The sequence below is a fragment of the Antechinus flavipes genome, chromosome 4 (assembly GCF_016432865.1).
Source record: "Antechinus flavipes isolate AdamAnt ecotype Samford, QLD, Australia chromosome 4, AdamAnt_v2, whole genome shotgun sequence".
NCBI classification, from domain to species: Eukaryota; Metazoa; Chordata; class Mammalia; order Dasyuromorphia; family Dasyuridae; genus Antechinus; species Antechinus flavipes.
Window position 1 is genome coordinate 162,065,721 of NC_067401.1, and position 17,510 is coordinate 162,083,230.

A 17,510-nucleotide genomic window follows, 5' to 3' on the forward strand; every position below is an offset into this window, starting at 1 on the left:
TCACATGTGCAAAATGGTTTGTAGCAGCCCTTTTGGTACTGGCTGGGTGAATACCTATCACTTGGAGAATGGCTGAATAGTCATGGCATATGAATGTAATGTAATGTAATATTAATTAATGAATGTTCTATAAGAAATGATCAGTAAGATGATTTGATTAAAAAAAAAAAACCCGGAAAGACTTACATGAACTGATGGTAAGTGAAGTGGGTAGAATCAAGAGGACATTTTACATAGCAACAACATTATTGTGTAATGATTAAGTGTGATGGACTTGGCGATTCAGGCCAATTCTAATAGATTTGTGATGGAAAGAGCCATCCGTATCCAGAGAGAACTATGGGGACAGAATTGGATCACAACATAGTATTTTCACCTTTTTTGCTGTTGTTTGCTTGCTTGTGTTTTTTCTTGTGCAGCAAGATAAATGTAGAAATATGTTGAGAAGAACTGCACATATTTAACTTACATTGCATTATTTGCTATTAAGGGAGGAGATAGGTCGGAAGGGAAGGAGAAAAATTTGGAACAGAAGGTTTTGTGAGGATGAATGTTGGAAACTATCTTTGCGTATATTTTGAAAAATAAAAAGCTGTTATAAAAGAAAAAGAAAACTACCATGCTATCTCTTACAATTAAAATTGTCTATAACTACTAAGATTCTATAATATTACAAGAACTTTGTAAAATACAGTGTACCTGTCTTTAGAATACAAGTGATTTTCTCTTTTCATTATGTAGCTGACAAGAGGATAACCCTAACTAAGCATTTAAAGCTTTAGCACTAGAAGTAATCTTAGATCAATTGTTCTAACTTTCTCAACTTTACAGATGAGGAGAGAGGGATCTAGAAAGGTAATATGACTTAAATCTCTGTTATCACCCAAGTATTAATTAAATAAGACTGAGATTTTAACCCAGATCCTCTACCTTTAAATCCAGATTTTTTTTTTTAAAAAACTATATCACAATGCTAGTCCAGCTCATTTGACAGCTAAAAGCCCTAGAAATCCAAAAGAAGTGGCTCGCTATTGCAGTGAAATCCTTAGATATAATAAACTATTTCTAAATTAATAAATTTATTAAATTTTCAATTAATTATCTCATTTTAATTAATAAATCAATTAATAAAGTTAAAGTGAAATCTCAACTCTCTTTCTGTGGTCTTTTGCATTTTAACCTACTTATAAAGTACAAAGTTATTTACACTCCAAAAAAACTGTAAAATAACACTGGTGACTTGGGAATTTTAAGATTAACAATACAGAAGAAAAAACAATTTAGAGAGGTGGTGGGTTTCAGAGTACAGCTGGATAATGAAACATTCTGATCTTCATGAAGTTTTAAAGTACTCTTGCTTCTCATCGCATACCATAAATTTCTAGGTTATCAAATAAGTAGTTTCTATGAATTGAGGGTATCAATGACTTACTTGGATTTTCTACATACATATATACATCAATATGTGTCTATATACATATACAAACACCAGTGAGCATAAATAACATATATAAAAATACACACACACACAATCACACATGTTAGTGGGCACAAACACCTTTCAAAAGGTAAAAAGAGTCAAAACAATAGCCTTCCTTCAACTAACATCATGGCATATTGGAAACTGAGGTGGGGGGGGGGGGAAAGAAGGCATAAAAGTAACATTTATTTACCATTTCTTCACGTGTCCGTGCTCGCATCATTTTTGCATGTAACTGAACTCTATAGTCCTCATAATATTTTTTGGCTCGAATGATTTGCTGTCGTCTCTCTTTTATTTTCATCTGAGTTGCCTTCTGCCTACACATGCGTTCCTTAAAATCTTGCTAAGGAAAAAAAAAAAGATGTTGCAAAGGGTTACTTTTTGAAGAAATTTCCAAAATTTCCAAATGTCACTCATTTGCTGCTACCTTGCTCTTATTCTATACCATATCTATATGTTAATCTTTACCTGATGATGATTTGAGATGTTATTTCACTAAAGCTTAGAGTTTGACTAGATGCTTTCTAAAGTTCCTTCCAATTTTCACCCAATGCAGTTATCTTGCATTCAATGTTCTCAATGAAAAGATTCCATCCATGACCACTGTTTTGTTTTTTGTCTACTGTTTAAATTCTTCTATATACTAAATTTAAATACATTTACTTATAACTCATGCCCTCTGGAACAGTACAATTTAAGTTTACTTCATGACTGTTCTTCAAATGTTAAGAGGAAGCCCTCATTGAACCTTAACTTCTTAACATAAAACAACTCATATGCCTTTTACTTGTGTTCACATGAAATGGTTTCTAGAACCTTTACCATCCTAGTAATGGTTGTGCTGATGTGTTGATATGCTTTTTAAAAATGTAAACACTGAGAAATGAGTACAATGTTTCATCTGACAAGCATGAGGTATCTATGATTTCCTATATTCTGACCATTACACCTTACCATGAGATTGTTTCTTGCAATTTTATCCAAATTCTTTTCTGAAATTAGGATACATTCCAATTTTGGCTCAACATATTAAACCTCATTTGAAAAAAAAAGAGAGAGAGAGAGAGAGAGAGAGAGAGAGAGAGAGAAAAGGGAGACAGAGCCAAGATGCCAGAGTAAAGGCAGGAATTCACTGTGTCCTCCCCCAAATTGCTCTAAAATCTTTAATGCCTCTAAACAAATTTTATAGTGTTAGAACACACAGAAAGACAGAGTAGAATAATTTCCCAGCCACATTTACAACTTAAGAGGATTAGCAAAAAAGGTCTGTGTCACCAGGATGGAAGTCCAATGTGCTGGCCTGGGGGCAGGTTGTGTCAGTGCTACCCTGGCCCCAGCCGCACATCCAGGGCTAGAAAGCTGAAACTGATCTAGGGTCCTTATAGTGTCAGTCCTGGTGGCTTCTAGACCTCTTAGCCTAGACACACCAAAGACAACTTGGAAAGTCAGCAGGAAGGGGAAGTGGTGGTGGTGGTGGGGAGGCGGTAAGAGGTAGATAGGGTGAGAGAATCTTGGGAAACCAGCAAACCAGGAGTGGGCAGTTTTGACTGTGGCAGCTACTGGAGGCCTCACAGGAAGACTCTTTACTAGCAGAAGGACTCTGTTGCTTTAGCACACTAGATCTTACAGCTACAGAGGGTCAAAGACACCCTAACAGTTCTAGGGCTTGTGGTCAGGTTCCTAGTAGGATCTCTGAAAACAGCTGTACAAATCCCCTGAAGCTCGGGACAGTGCACCCTCAACCCTGGGAACTGAGTCCTACTTTTAACAAAGAATTAAAAGCCAAGTAATAGGCTAGGAAAATGAGCAAACTACAGAAAAAGATTCTGACTATATAAAGTTATTATGGTGACAAGGAAAATCCTACACCCACAGCTTTCAAAAAAATTTGAATTGGTCTCAGGCCATGGAAGAGCTCAAAAAAGATTTCAAAAATCAAGTTAAGTGAGAGAAAAATTGGAAAGCTAATTGAGAGTGATGCAAAAGGAAGTAAGATTTATCTGTTTATATTCCTTCATGGGGAAAGGATAATACTAGTAACTCATTAGAACTTTTTTATTATTATGGCAGTCAGAGGGAGTATAGACAGAGGACACAGGTGTGAGTTGAATATGAAGGGATAAGGGATGAGAGAGGAATATACTGGGAGAATGGGAAAGGGAGAGGAATGGTGAAAATTATCTGCCATAACAGAAGCAAGAAAAAGCTTTTATACAATAGAGGAGAACAGGGACAGTGAATGAAACTTAAGAACTGGCTCAAAGAGGAAACAACATGTACACTCAACATGGGCAATCTATCTTACCCTGCAGGAAAAGTAGGAGGGGAAGGGGATATAGAAAGGGGGAAGGGAGATGGGGGAATACTGGGGAAGGGAGTAGTCAGTAGCAACTCACTTTTGAGGAAGGACAGGGTGAAAGGAGAGAGAAGAGAGAATACAAGGGGGGGGGGAGGAAGAAACAGAATTAGCAATAGAATTATAAAAAGAATTTTTAATCAAGTTGCTCTGATAAAGCCTCATTTCTCAAACATATAGGAAACAGAGTCAAATTTATAAAAATAAGTCATTCCCCAATTGATAAATGATGAAAAGAAATGAAGCATGACCAAAAAGATATAAAATCATGCATATTCTTTGACCTAACAATACCACTACTAGGCATGAATTCCAAAAGAGATTTACGGGAAAAAAAAGAAAGTGACCTGTGCGTATAGGAGTATTTATGGCAGTTTTCTCAGGGCAAGGAGATGGAAACTGGGGGTATGCCCATCACTTGAGGAGTAGTGGAATAGGTTGTGATAGAATGTTATTGTTCTATGGGAAATGAGCAGCAGGATATTCTCAGAAAAACCTAGAGTGTCCTCCATGAACTCAAGTAAATTAAAAGGTACTGTGTACAAAATAATAGTAATGTTCTGGGATGATCAGCTGTGAATGAGTTTGCTGTTCTCAGCAATGCAGTGATCTATGACTATGAAGGATTTATGATGAAAAGTCTTATCCAAAGTCGAGAAGGAACTGATTGTTTCTGAATCCAGGTTGAAGTATATACTCTTATCTTTTTTTTCTTTTTTTAAACTTCTTCTTGAGGGTTTTTTAAGGGAGGAGATTGCACATGCTTTCTTAATGGAGGCTGGGGGTAAGGAAAAGAGGAAGAATCTGGGGGGAAAAAAACCCCAAATTTCTTTGGATGTAACTGGGGAAAAATTAAAAACTATTTTTTAAAGAAAATGTTTTAATTTACTATAAATTTTTTTTAGTGAATATGACTCAGTGAATTACTATATTCCTTTTTAAGTGCTTATAAATCCCGTTAATAGTAAACTACATTTTTGCTAGGCTTATTATAATTTATAATTTTGAGTAACCACCATTTTATTTCTTTCTTTCTTTTTTACAAATAGGGATAATTCTGTTTATCTCCTGTTTTTTGGCATCTCATCTGGTTGACATAATTTCTCAACAATGGCCACAAATTACATTCATCATTTATCAATGCCTGGAAATAATCTGTGCCTAGAACTGTTATTTCCCTTTAACTGCTATAACTTAGATTATCTCACTTGATCCTCACAACAACCCTACAGGATTATTATCTCCATGTAACAACTGTGGGACTTGTAGCACAGATAGGGCAGGTTAAATGACTTGCCCAGGATCACCCAGCCAGAGTGTTTGAGGAAAGATTCAAACTTAGTATTCTTGCTCATTGTGCCATTTAATTGCCGAATGTACTCCAAACTGACTAATTCTATATATGGACAGAACTTAGAAATCATATGTTTGTCTGTTCTTTATATAAGCCAAGTCTCCCTCTTTTACCAGGAAAGGCAGCCGGAGGGTGGCATGAGGGGATGAACATGAGGGATGGAAAGATAATCTCATTTGTTCTTTAATGGTTCTACAAATCATATGACAATAAATATGTACTATGTATAGCAGATAATGCATTCTTTTATAAATAGTATTGGTAAGTGAATATTTTCCCCTAACTTACCAGTCTCTTATTATGTTCATGTTCTTTCTTAACAATTTCAGCAAGGAGATCATGTCTTCTTAATGCTTCTTCAATCTGGATATTAAATAGAAGAAATGGGTTTTAATGCTGGAACTCAAGAATCCCAGTATATGTTCTCTTCAGTAGAATTATTGCCCACACTACGTGGCTTTTTAGTTTAAAAAGAAAAAAACCTTTATGACAAAAACTCACTTTAAATTGGAATTTCTTCTTTGATTGTTCCACTCCAGATGCCATCTTTCTCAGCTGTTCAGTTTGAAAGAGCTGTTGTTTCCACATTTTCCCAAGTGTTTGGCCAGAAATGTGAAGGTATGGAAATTCTTCCAGAAGCAAGGGCAAAAGATTGTCATCCTTTATTTTCACTGAAATAGGAAAATGAATTCAATGAGAGGATAAAGTTGGCAAAGTGATAAAATTTTCTAACTACTCTTATCCCTATTTCTATTTAGTGATATCTTGTGGGTTAAGGCATATATTTTTCTAGTACCTGCTTAACCTGTGATATTATCATATCCCCATTAGTGATAGCTGGGCTGATGCAGTAGAGACTGTTTTCAGCTCATCTTTTTTGGAGTTACATAAAGCAAGCAAGAGATCTAACTAAGGATTTATAAGTCTACTTTATTACTGTAGCAAATAAAATCAAGGCCTTAACTCTTTGAAACAAAGAGCATTCCAGCTATCCCTGTGGCAAGCATAGTTTTCCTTGTAATTGGAAGTGAAAACACAAGCTCCCAAAAAAATCCTGGACAGGGAAACAAGATTGCTTGGGATTTCCTTTTTGCTTCACTAGTTTTCTGGAACCCAAGATGAGGTGATCTAGAGTAAACAAAAGTGTCTTGAGTCCAAATTCATAGTAGTGAAGAAGAGTGATTAGTCTTTCAATTTGATCTTAGTTTATCAGGATCCCTGCTCTTGTCTTTCATTTAAGAATATTCCCTGGTATGCAGATTTCACTCAAACTTGTGAAGTTTTCTGTACACTTTCAAATGATCCCTTTTTCAGCAAATACAATTTTATGGTCCTTACATGGAACTCCTTTCTTTGCCTTTGCGATGTTCCTTCTTGGAACCCACTGACTGTGTTTGAGATTCCAAGGTATGGTTTTTTTAGAATAAACTTTCACAGGTTGATAAGTTTTTGAAGGTCTTTTCTGGATATTTTCTTTGTATTCTTGTTCCTTAGAAGCAAATGGAAAATATTTATGGAGAGGGTAACCTTAAGATAGATAACAAAAGAATGTTTCTCTTTTCTCATAATATCTAACCCTACCAATCAGGCCTTATAAAATAGGGTCCCTCAGATAACCAATTAGTTTTGAAATATATAATGAAAATAATGAAACTTACATAAAAATATTTTCCCCATGATAATATTATGCAAATAATCTTTAGTCCCATTTTACAACTTTGTTTATGAACACACAGCCGTTAGTATTAGACCCTTCCCCTGACCCTTGGGAAGAATAAACTCTTTTAACTGGTAAGGTTCAAAAAGAATAGGGGTTGTAGCAATCTTGTTAGACATGTATCTATAGTATTTCAGGCAGTTCAGATGAGTTAGAAGAAACTCTTTTCCCTAAAGAGTTAATAAATAAGCCACCCAGGAAGTGTTTTTTCTTCTCTTTTCAAAGTCCCTCTTTGTTCCTGTCAGTGTTAACTCACTCCCCAACTTATATACTGCTTTTCCTACCAAAATCCTGCGAAATGCACAACCATAAATAAAAAAGAGAGGACATAAACTCAGATCTTCTAGGATTCTAACTCTAGTACTTTTCTCACTTGTAGAATACCATTTGGCCCAATGTATGTTCACGTTATGTTCAAATGCCTTTATCCCAACTGAAAATCTTAGCTTACTGTTATTTCCTGGTCTTCATTTGGCACTGGAAGTTCACTTCCTTCTTGAATTTCACTTCTATGCAACTGCTTTTCAAATGTATCGGCTAACACCTATAGAAAAAGCAAAGTCCCAAAGATGTAAGACATAAAACTAATAAAAAACAAGGGTTTATTCAATACCAATTACTCTTAAGCAAATAGCACTCTATATTCTAAATATATGTATATTCCTCCAAGAAACAGCTTGATATTCTATCTGACCCCTTTGTAGTATTTAGCACTATTAACTTTATTGATACCTTTTTATCCACGATTCTATTATTGTGTTCAATTTTCTCCTTAGGATCAGTTCATGTAAATCTTCCCGTTATTCTGAAAGCATCTTGCTCATCATTTTTTACAACAGCATTCCATTATGTTCATATACCACAAATTGGTCAGCCATTCCCCAAGCTGAAGAGCATTCCCAATTTCCAGTTCTTCACTTTCATCCATGATAAAAGAATACAATGGCTCTTAATTCTCTGATCATTCCTTGGTCTTTCCTTTGAGCTCCTTACCTATCCTCTGTTCTTTAACCATGAGTGTACTTCTAGGCTTTCTTCTATTCTCTCCTTAGACAATCTAAATTTAATTTCAACTCTGTGCAATTGACTCAAATATTTTTCTACCTCTATTAGATAAATATGAAACAAAAGTGATTACTGATTCTGGAGTAGAGAGGGAAAGGGAATGTGTATATGAGAGAAGTGCTGGAAGGAAGATAATCAGAGAAAGCTTCACAGAGGAAATAGGATTTAAATTACATTTTGAGTGACTGCAAGGAATTTAACAAGTGAAAGGAGCACCGAAGAATCTAGGAAAAGTAACAGTCTGAAAAAATACAAAAGAAACAGGAACGCCCTTTTCTTCAAAATTGAAATAAAAGAGAAAAATAATATGTATCAGTCTTTATTCAGATATCAGTTCTTTCTGATAGCATTTTTCATCATGATCCTTTGGGATTGTCTCGAATCACTGTATTGCTGAGAACAGCTAAATTATTCACAGTTGTTCACTGCACAATTTTGCTGTTACTATATACAATGTTTTCCGGTTGTGCTTAATTGTATTAAGTTTATTAAGTCCTTCCCAGACTTTTTTGAAGTCATTGTGTTTATCATTTTTCATAGCACAATAATATTCCATTACAACCATACACCACAACTTGTTCAGCCATTTCTTAATTTCAATTTCCAATTCTTAGCCACCACAAAAATACTTATTTTTGTACAAATAGAGTCTTTTCCTCTTTTTATGGGGGGAGGTGGAGGTGGATCTTTCTGACATACAAAACTAGTAGTGCTATTGTCAGATCAAAGATATGCAAAGTTTGATAGCCCTTTGAATACAGTTCCAAATTGCTCTCCAAAATGATTGGATCAGTTCGTGCCTACACAAAACAATACAATAGCAGTTTTCCAACATCCCCTTTAACATTTATCATTTTTCTTTTCTGTCAATTAACCAATCTAATAGGTATAAGGCGGTACTTCAGAGTTGTTTCAATTTGCATTTCTCTGATAGTAATTTAATACATTTAGAACTTAGAATTTAATAGGACAATAGAAAATATATCATAGTCATGTGAAAAAATATTATATTTTCTATTCTTTTCTTTTCCTTTTAACTTTAGTTCCATTGGTTGCTTTTGCAACAACTTTTATTTTTTGAAAATCAAAATTTTCCATTTTACATTTTGTAATGCTCTCTATATATCTTGTTTGGTCCTAAATTCTTTCCTTATTCATAAATCTATGATATCATACTATTTTACAGTCTGTCCCAACAGTTCTTGTTTTATTTATCAAACACTAAATTACAAAGGTCATTTACTGTATACTGTGTACCTATCTATCCCACTGATTTACTGCTCTATTTCTAAGCCTATTTATTTACCTGTACCTGATTATTTAGCTTATTACCACTTTGTAATATAGTTACACAGATATGGTATAGCTAGGTGCATGGCCTGTTTAAATTTTTATCTTTCTTGACTTCTCAGCAGGCATTTGACAACACTACTCACTCTCTCAGGTTCAATTTTCTATGTAAAAGAGTCCTAGACCTATTTGTCTAGTCCTAATCTCTTCCTTGAGCTCCAGTTCACCCAATACTATCAAAAGTCTACTGAATACCTCTAATTTCAACACATTCCTTTCTACAGAATGACATCTCTCAAATGGTCAGCTTCCAAGGTTTTTCTCCAATTATACAACCTGGCACCCCATTCATAAATTAATTTTTATTATACAGTATCTTTCTCCTTTTCTGCTTTCCTTCATTGGTGGTTCTTTTTCTTCCTACTTCCTATCTGGAAGCATAGCCAAAGTTCAGTTCTTTTTTTTCCTCTTCCTCTAGGATTTATTTATATCTATTATTTTGCTGACTTCCAAATTTATGTCTACCCTGATTTTTTATTTAAGCTGTAGTCCCTTTAAAATATCTGTAGTCCCTTAAAGAATTCTCTATTTTAATACTTGTTCAAAACAAAAATTCATCATTCCTAACTTGTTGCTCTCTTCCAAGTTCCCAATTCTACCACTTTCCTAACTACCCAAATTAGAAACTTTGGAATCATCTCTGATGTAAAAAGAAGGAATGAGTCAATCCTACCAGTGGCTTCCTTTTCCCCTTTTCCTCCAATAACCTAGTCCAGATAGTGTAATCATTTCCCAAACAAATTACTACTAAAAGAGTACCCTACCATACCTATCCAACTTGTGTTTTTATTAAAGGCGAAGAACATTATGTTACATACAAGGCCAGAAAACTAATCCTTCTAGACACTTTCATGTCACATTGCTCTTCAATATCTTTTGATAGTACAGTACCATTTAACCTTCCTATCACATCAAAGACCCAAGACAATATCCTCTTCATGCTTCCACAAACCTATTTAAATTTACTTCCAAATACAAATGCATTGGATCCAAACTATTCATTTGTGCATTTACTTATATGTGCCATCTTCAGATGGAGTGGGATACTTTATTTTTGAAAAATTACCCCCAAAGACCATGTTTATTCTTAGTTCTGTATGTCAGTTTTGTTCATATCCAATTTCTGTCACAATACAATCATTTTCCTCACTCCAAAATGGCCTCATTCTTTGTTAAGAGTATAAGACCCAAGCTTTCCTTAACTTTTTATCTCACATAGGACTTAAAAGAAGCATGCTGAACAAGGACATTCAATCAATGTGTGATGAACTGAACAGAAATTGAAGACCCAATTTAAGCTGCACTTCATTCAGGAAGCTTTCTTGATATTTTAGTCCACAATGATCTCTTTTCTGATCTCCCTCTGTAGACAGTATTGTACGGGTACTACACATTTGTAATCAATTATGTCACATATTATTCTATAATTTTTTTATGTGTATAAATGCTAATTGCTCAAAAGATTAAGTTCTATGAATGTAAGATTGTGTTAAGTACTTTTAAAAAAATTACATACAGTGCTGTGCACACTGTAGGCATTCAATAAATAATAATTAAATTGCCTATCATTCATTGACTATAAAGAAGAAGTCAGATGCAAAAGATATAAAGTAAAGAGTACTAATCACATTTCTTTTTAAGTGAGTAGCCATCACTTACCTTTGCTCGAAATCGTCGTAGATCTGATTCATTCTGTTTTTGTCTTCGTAATTTCCCCACTTGGAACTGTCTGCCTCTTGTAGATAGCCCTTTAAATGACAAATAAATATGATCTTAACATTTTCTTCAAGAATAGAGGAAATGGGATATATAAGGTTCTCTATTATGATCAAGGATTGTGATAACACAGATAAGTACAATAAACTCTTTTTACGAGAAATATCATTAGGATGCCAAGCCTTTTGATTCAAAGAAGGAAAAAATGGATTAATACATTGGACCTTAATCTTTTATGAACTCTGTTTAAATCTGTTTATATAGTTCCTTTGTGATGAACCTTGACCTCAGTGCAGGAGGCAAAAGAAAAAAAAAATGGGTTCCTTATCTGATTAGGGAGGAAAAACATACTCCTAGAAGGGTCTGAACACTTGCAAAATAACATTTTTTTCATTCCTTTATGTCAGTTTCCTATAGGCTGCTTATTTGTGCATTTATCTATTCACTAGTATGCCATCCTGTGGTGAAAGTGTAGAATAGCAAACTTTTAAAAAAGAAATCTAAATATAGTAGGAATAGGTTACCAGAATTTTTTATGGATGATGCATGTAAATAGAAAGAAAAGATTTAAGTTTATACTTCCTTTGAACACTTAACCTTAAAAGACCCTTAAAAGCTCCCAAATCATCCTTAAAAGTCAAAGGAAAAAAAGAAATGATGTCAAATATTTAATGTATATATTAGTGACTATTTATAATACACTGCAGTTATATTTTACACATAGCATGTCTGTTTTAAGATTCATTGCTATTTCATAAATTATCAGTGTGTACTTTTGTACAGTGTTTGCTTTTACAACATTTATGGTCTCAATATGTATCTGTATCTATCTCTGTGTGTGTATGTGTGCATGTGTATTTTATGTTTCTCCTTAAGCAGAGAATGTAATTCCTAAGTACAGGTGCTATGGGAAAAAAATCCAATCTATTATTATTTTTAGTGAAATTTCTGAAAATAGGATTCAAGTATTATATTTATATAGTTGAAGAATATGGTATAAAGGAGTGATAAGAATGTTAATACAGGAAGGCTTCCTGAAGACTAGTTGAACCAACTTTTGGTATTTAATATTTTTATTTTCTCTAGTTAAATGTAATTTTTTACATTTGTTTTTAAAACTTTGAATGTCAGGATTCTCTCTTTCCTCATCCCCACCCTCCATTAAGAAAACACATGTAAAGTTATACAAAATTTCCATAAGTCATATTATGAAAGAAAACAGACCTTCCCCCCAACAAAACACCTTTAAAAAAAAATAAAGTTTAAAAAAAAGGAGTATACTTCCATTTGTATTCAGACACTATCAGTTCTTTTTCTGGGATGGATAGTGTTTTTCATCCTAAGTCCTTCAGAGTAGTCTTAGATCATTGTATTGGTGAGAATAGCAAGCCATTTCACAACTGATCATCTTACAACTTTGCTATTACTTTGAACATAGTACATTTTGCTTTGCTTGAATTCATGGAAGACTTTCCAAATTTTTCTGAGAGAATCCTGCTCATTATTTCCCAAAGAACTATGATATCCCTTCATAATCACATCCCACAATTTATTCAGCCTTTCCCCAATGATGGGTATCCCCTCAGTTTTCAATTCAATTCTTTGTCCTGAGAGATGCTATATATATTTCTGAACACATATGTCCTTTGTTGAACCAGCTTTTGAAAGTGAAGGGCAGATAATAGCTAAGGGGAGGAAAGAAGGTTGTTCTTAAGTGTGTGGCCATCACTTATCTTTCTTAGTTTCTTAAGACTGTGTACTTGGGGTCTAAAATCTAGAACAAGCAACTAGATTTTCTGATAAAACTGGCATCCTACTTTCATATGAAACATTCTTAGAACTAGTAGAAGATGTACTTAAGAAATCAGATGGAAACAGGACAGAACTATTTCAAATTTGATGAAGATTGTAGGAGATTGGACAATACTGTCATTCCAGAACTTATCTGGTTAAGAATGTTTACCTGGGTAAGACTTCTTTAGCTGTTCGTTGATAGTGTCACTGCACAGAAAAGATACATCATCATCATCTTTAATCTCTTCTTTGCCTCTAGTTTTTGAACTCAGGGCATTTCTTAACATCTAATGAGAAAATTTTTTTTTAGTATCTTTATCACATCAAAATAAAATAGAAAAAAAGCTGGAATAAAGAGAAGCAAATCTCTGTAAAAGTTTTAATAAATGATATGGCTATTTAGGAATTAAAAACAAATATAAAATATTTACAGGTTCAATCAATGACCATTTATTATGTGCTTACTACTTGACAGACACTGTGGCAGGCTCTAAGGATACAAAGATAAAAGTGAAAGTCTGCCCTCAATGAGCTTATATTTTAATAAAGGACGATAAAATGCATCTATGTACAAAACACACAGATATAAGATATGGAACATATATATATACAGAAGATGATGTTTGACTGAGTCATGAAAGCAATGAAAAGGAAATGCATTCCAGACACAGGAAGAGGTAAGCAAAGGCATATGAAACAGTAAAATGCATATCATGTATATGAGAAACATATATGAAAAATATTGAAGCTCTGTTGGCATGGAGGTTGTGGATTAGTCACCTGTAGTTGACGTCTCGGCAAATGTGGGCTATGGAGGAGAAGGCAGTGAGTGTGTCGGAGGTGTAGTGTATTGCGAGAAAGAAGCCTGTTAAAATTTGGCCAAAGAGGAAAGTATTATGTACTTGAGGCTGAAAAGGCAGGATTAGACTAGGATTTGAAGAGCTTTAAATACCAAACAGATTTGATCCTAGAGCAAACAGAGATATCAGAGTTCCTTAAGTAGAGAGATGACAGGTTAGATTCATGCTGTGAGGATGATGAATTGGAGAGTAGAAGGCCTAGAAGGCCTTGAAGCTAGAATACTAATTAGATGGCTATTGCAATAGTCCAGGCAAGAGAGGATGAAGGTTCAAGCTAGGGTTGTGACTATGTGGGTAGAGAGGAAACTATATTAAAAAAAAACCAAAACAACACTGTGGAGGTAGGAACTGTAAGATTTGCTAAGTAACTGGCTATAAGAGATTAAGAATTAAGAATGACACCAAGGCTTTGAATCTGGGTGACTGAAAGTAGGGTAATACCCTTTACAAAAAACAGGGAAGATTACGGAAGAGAGTGGATTTGTAGGCAAGTCCTGTTTTACACAAGTTTTGTTTAAGATGCCTAAGGGATCACCATTTGAAATAACCAATAGGAATGGGTGGTACAAGACTGGAAATCTTTAGAGAAACCAGGAGTAGATACACAAATCCAGAAGGTCAGAGATGAAGACGAAGTCACTAATGAGACAAGCACAGAAGAATAGAAAAGGGCCTAGGACAGAGATTTGGGGTACATTAAAGTTATGGGGTATAACATGGATAATAATCCAGTAAAACAGACTGAGAAATAACTGGTCAAAAAAGCTTATGTAAATTTAATTTTAAAATTACCTTAAATTAGGGCAATTAATAAAGAATTTAACATCTTTCAACAAAATCAAACTAACAATGGGTTATCCTATTGTACAAATGTATGAATTAGCACTCTATGTGTTATTCTAGTACAAGTGTTCTAAGTTCAGGGAACTGAGAAGGCAATCAGATGGCTCTACTTGAGGATACTATGGTTTTGATTTCATTGTTCACTGTCATTTGTTATCTATATAGAAAAAATTTTTTTTAAAAGTTTAATCTACATCAATATTTACCATGCTACATGAGAGTACAGATGAAATAATTTTTAGGTATGTCATATTCTTTTTAACAGTTTAATTTGTAAAGAGCACTTTCCTGATTATTAGGACAAAATTTGTTCTTAAAGGTGTTGCCTACTAAAATCTTCATTTGTAACCAAAATGTAATGCTTATGTAAGTGGTAGCCTGTTCTTTGAGGGGGGGAAAAACATCAACTTACTAAATCTAATTCTTCTAGTTGGTGAGAGAGTTTCTCAGACATTGAGTACAATTCTTGCTCAGTCAATCTGTAACTTGGTCTCTGGTTCAGAGGTAGCTCATCAGTGAGTAGATCACAGTTTTCTGTTCTGCTATAAAATATAATCAAAATGGTTAAGTGATGTCACTTAAGTAAAATATCTACAGCACCTCAACAGACTATCAGATTAAAAAAAAAATCACATAAGATTTACAAGGTTTAATTCAGTATTATTTCCCTGATTCTTTAAATTCACAGGCTCCTCCTTTAATAAATGTATAAATAGAATACTGAAATCTTCAGAAAATATATTACCTTCTTCCTTTAAAAAGTCTTTGTATCCTAGGACTGGATAAGTGAGACTGGGACACTGACAGCTTAATTTCTTCAGACAGGTGAGAAGTTGGGGAAAGTTTCTCAATGCTATTGAGGCACTAACAGAAGCAGAAATTAGCAGAAGTTAATTTGAAAAATTGCAGGCACACAGATACTACTCTTAAGAACTTCAAGATATTATTTTGTAGTGGATAACCTCTTTATGGAGAGGTAAAATCTCTTCATTCTCTAATACTATGAGAACTTGAAGGGGGAAAAAAAGCAATTTGGCAAAATTTATAGAAATTACATTTCCAAACATTCAACTACCTTCATGCTGCAGTTTTGATCTTGTGTACTTGTTTCTGATGTTGGCGTATCTCCAACTGGATGTAAAATGATAAATATTGTATAAGATTTATGATGCTCAATTGCAAAGTCAAAGGAATAGTGTTTTATTTAATGAGACTTTCTGATTCAACAAGCTTTATATTCATAGGTCTTTGATATTAAAAATTAATATGCAAACATATTGATCAGAATTACATTTCTGCCTCTTTTTAGTCATCAGACACTAAAATAGTTAACTTCAAATTTCACATCTCTGTGCTATAACTGCTTTGGAAAGGAACTAAATGAAATAAAGATAAAATATTTTTTGAAGATGCAAAAATTTTTACAAAATGTTGTAACTTGTATAGCCCTATTCTTGAGGCTTCCTCCCTCCTTCCTCTCTATGCTTTTGATTTGCAATATTGTTTTCATGCCTTCAATTATCACCTTTATATAGGTGCTTCTCAGATCTTTTTATCTTTAGCACTGAACTATTCCATGAACAATACTCCCAAATTTCCAGGTACCTGCTAGGTATCCATTCTGGAAGTCCTACCAGCAACTCAAAGTTTCAGTATATTCTAAATTAAATTCATCTTCCCCTAAAATATACTTCACCTTTCCCATATCCCTCTATCTATTAATGACATTAACAGCATTCTAGTACTAATATTTAAAATTTTAGTGTTATTTTTGATAACTATTTTTTTCCTTCCATATTCTAAATAGTGGCCAAGTCTTATCTTTATAATCTCTCAAATCTGTTCAAGCCCTTTGTTGTTAATCTTTATTTTTCTAAACTCTGTTCTCTCAACAGCTGCCAAAATCATTATGGCCATTTTTTAAGGCAAGAAAGTCTTCAAATGAAAAAGATAATTTTGAAATACTTACCACCAGGATCTTTTGGTGGCTCCTCATTGCCTGTAGAATAATATGCAAAATTCTTAGCTTTATAACATGAGGCCCTCTACAACAATTTACTTCCAACCTACTCTCTTCCAGATCTATTGCAACTCTTGTTTTCTTTTAAGCATTCTATGTTCCAGCTAAAATGAACTACTAGTCATTTCCTAGTCTTTGTTCTGCCATCTTCTGTATCCATAGTCTAGTGTATGGTATATCTCTCCTCCATGCCTAGGAATTACTTCTTCCACATCTTTACTTAGTGAATTACTCTTTTCCTTCAAGATTTAGCTTAGTTACATTAAAGTCTTCCTTTATCCCTCTTGTGCAAGTGATTTTCCTCTCAAATGTTCTTCAAATATTGTACAGATTACCCCTATCATTTTCTACCCTTGTATAAAACTGAATGAATGAGAAAAGGCCCCCCCAAAATCAGTTTTTCCATAATCAATTTCTAATGAAAAAGGAATGTAGAACACTCTTACCAGATTTGAGGTAGGGCTCGTGAAGTAGATCTGAGTTAGGACTCTGAATCCTTTCTGAAAATGGATCAAACAATTCTGTAAACTAAAGGCCAAAAAGAAATTAAGACCAAGGTCAACATTTCAAATTCAAGAATAAATATATCTTCTAATTCATGTGTTCATCTTGTAACTTTCTTTACAAATAGAAAAAAAATAATACATGAAAGTTCAAATCACAATAGACTATCTTAATCATTCACCATTTTAGCCAATTAAAAAGAAAAAGCAACTTTTCCACTTACTTTAGGTCTTTCATGCTTTTCATTAACATTTATAGCTGAAGAATGATAGTATTCTTTTCCCATAGGGAAAGGTGCTGGAGGCTCAAGAGGTTGATATGGTGGCTGCAAAGGAATAGCTGAACGAATGGGCTCGCCCAATTTTTTAGCATTTGGAGTCAGACTCTTGGAAGAAATTTCTGTAGACTCATCAGATGCAGCTAATTCTTAAGAAAAATATTGAGAAAT

At 34.0% G+C, this 17,510-nt stretch overlaps 1 protein-coding gene across 3 annotated transcripts in view; it reads right to left on the reverse strand.

Moving 5' to 3' along the window:
* The window catches only part of CEP95 (centrosomal protein 95), a 45,384-nt gene that overhangs the window by 5,273 nt on the left and 22,601 nt on the right, over nt 1-17,510 (reverse strand). For 2 of the 3 annotated variants that reach the window (XM_051995283.1, XM_051995285.1), the window contains 13 exons: nt 17,286-17,488; nt 17,005-17,086; nt 16,508-16,537; nt 15,614-15,669; nt 15,284-15,402; nt 14,951-15,080; nt 13,005-13,122; nt 10,985-11,073; nt 7,362-7,454; nt 6,532-6,682; nt 5,695-5,864; nt 5,482-5,556; nt 1,674-1,826 (listed from right to left, as the gene is read on the reverse strand). In XM_051995283.1, coding sequence (XP_051851243.1) covers nt 1,674-1,826; nt 5,482-5,556; nt 5,695-5,864; nt 6,532-6,682; nt 7,362-7,454; nt 10,985-11,073; nt 13,005-13,122; nt 14,951-15,080; nt 15,284-15,402; nt 15,614-15,669; nt 16,508-16,537; nt 17,005-17,086; nt 17,286-17,488 — 1,469 coding nt within the window. The remainder of the gene's footprint in view (nt 1-1,673; nt 1,827-5,481; nt 5,557-5,694; nt 5,865-6,531; nt 6,683-7,361; nt 7,455-10,984; nt 11,074-13,004; nt 13,123-14,950; nt 15,081-15,283; nt 15,403-15,613; nt 15,670-16,507; nt 16,538-17,004; nt 17,087-17,285; nt 17,489-17,510) is intronic. The other variant, XM_051995284.1, reaches the window with a different exon arrangement.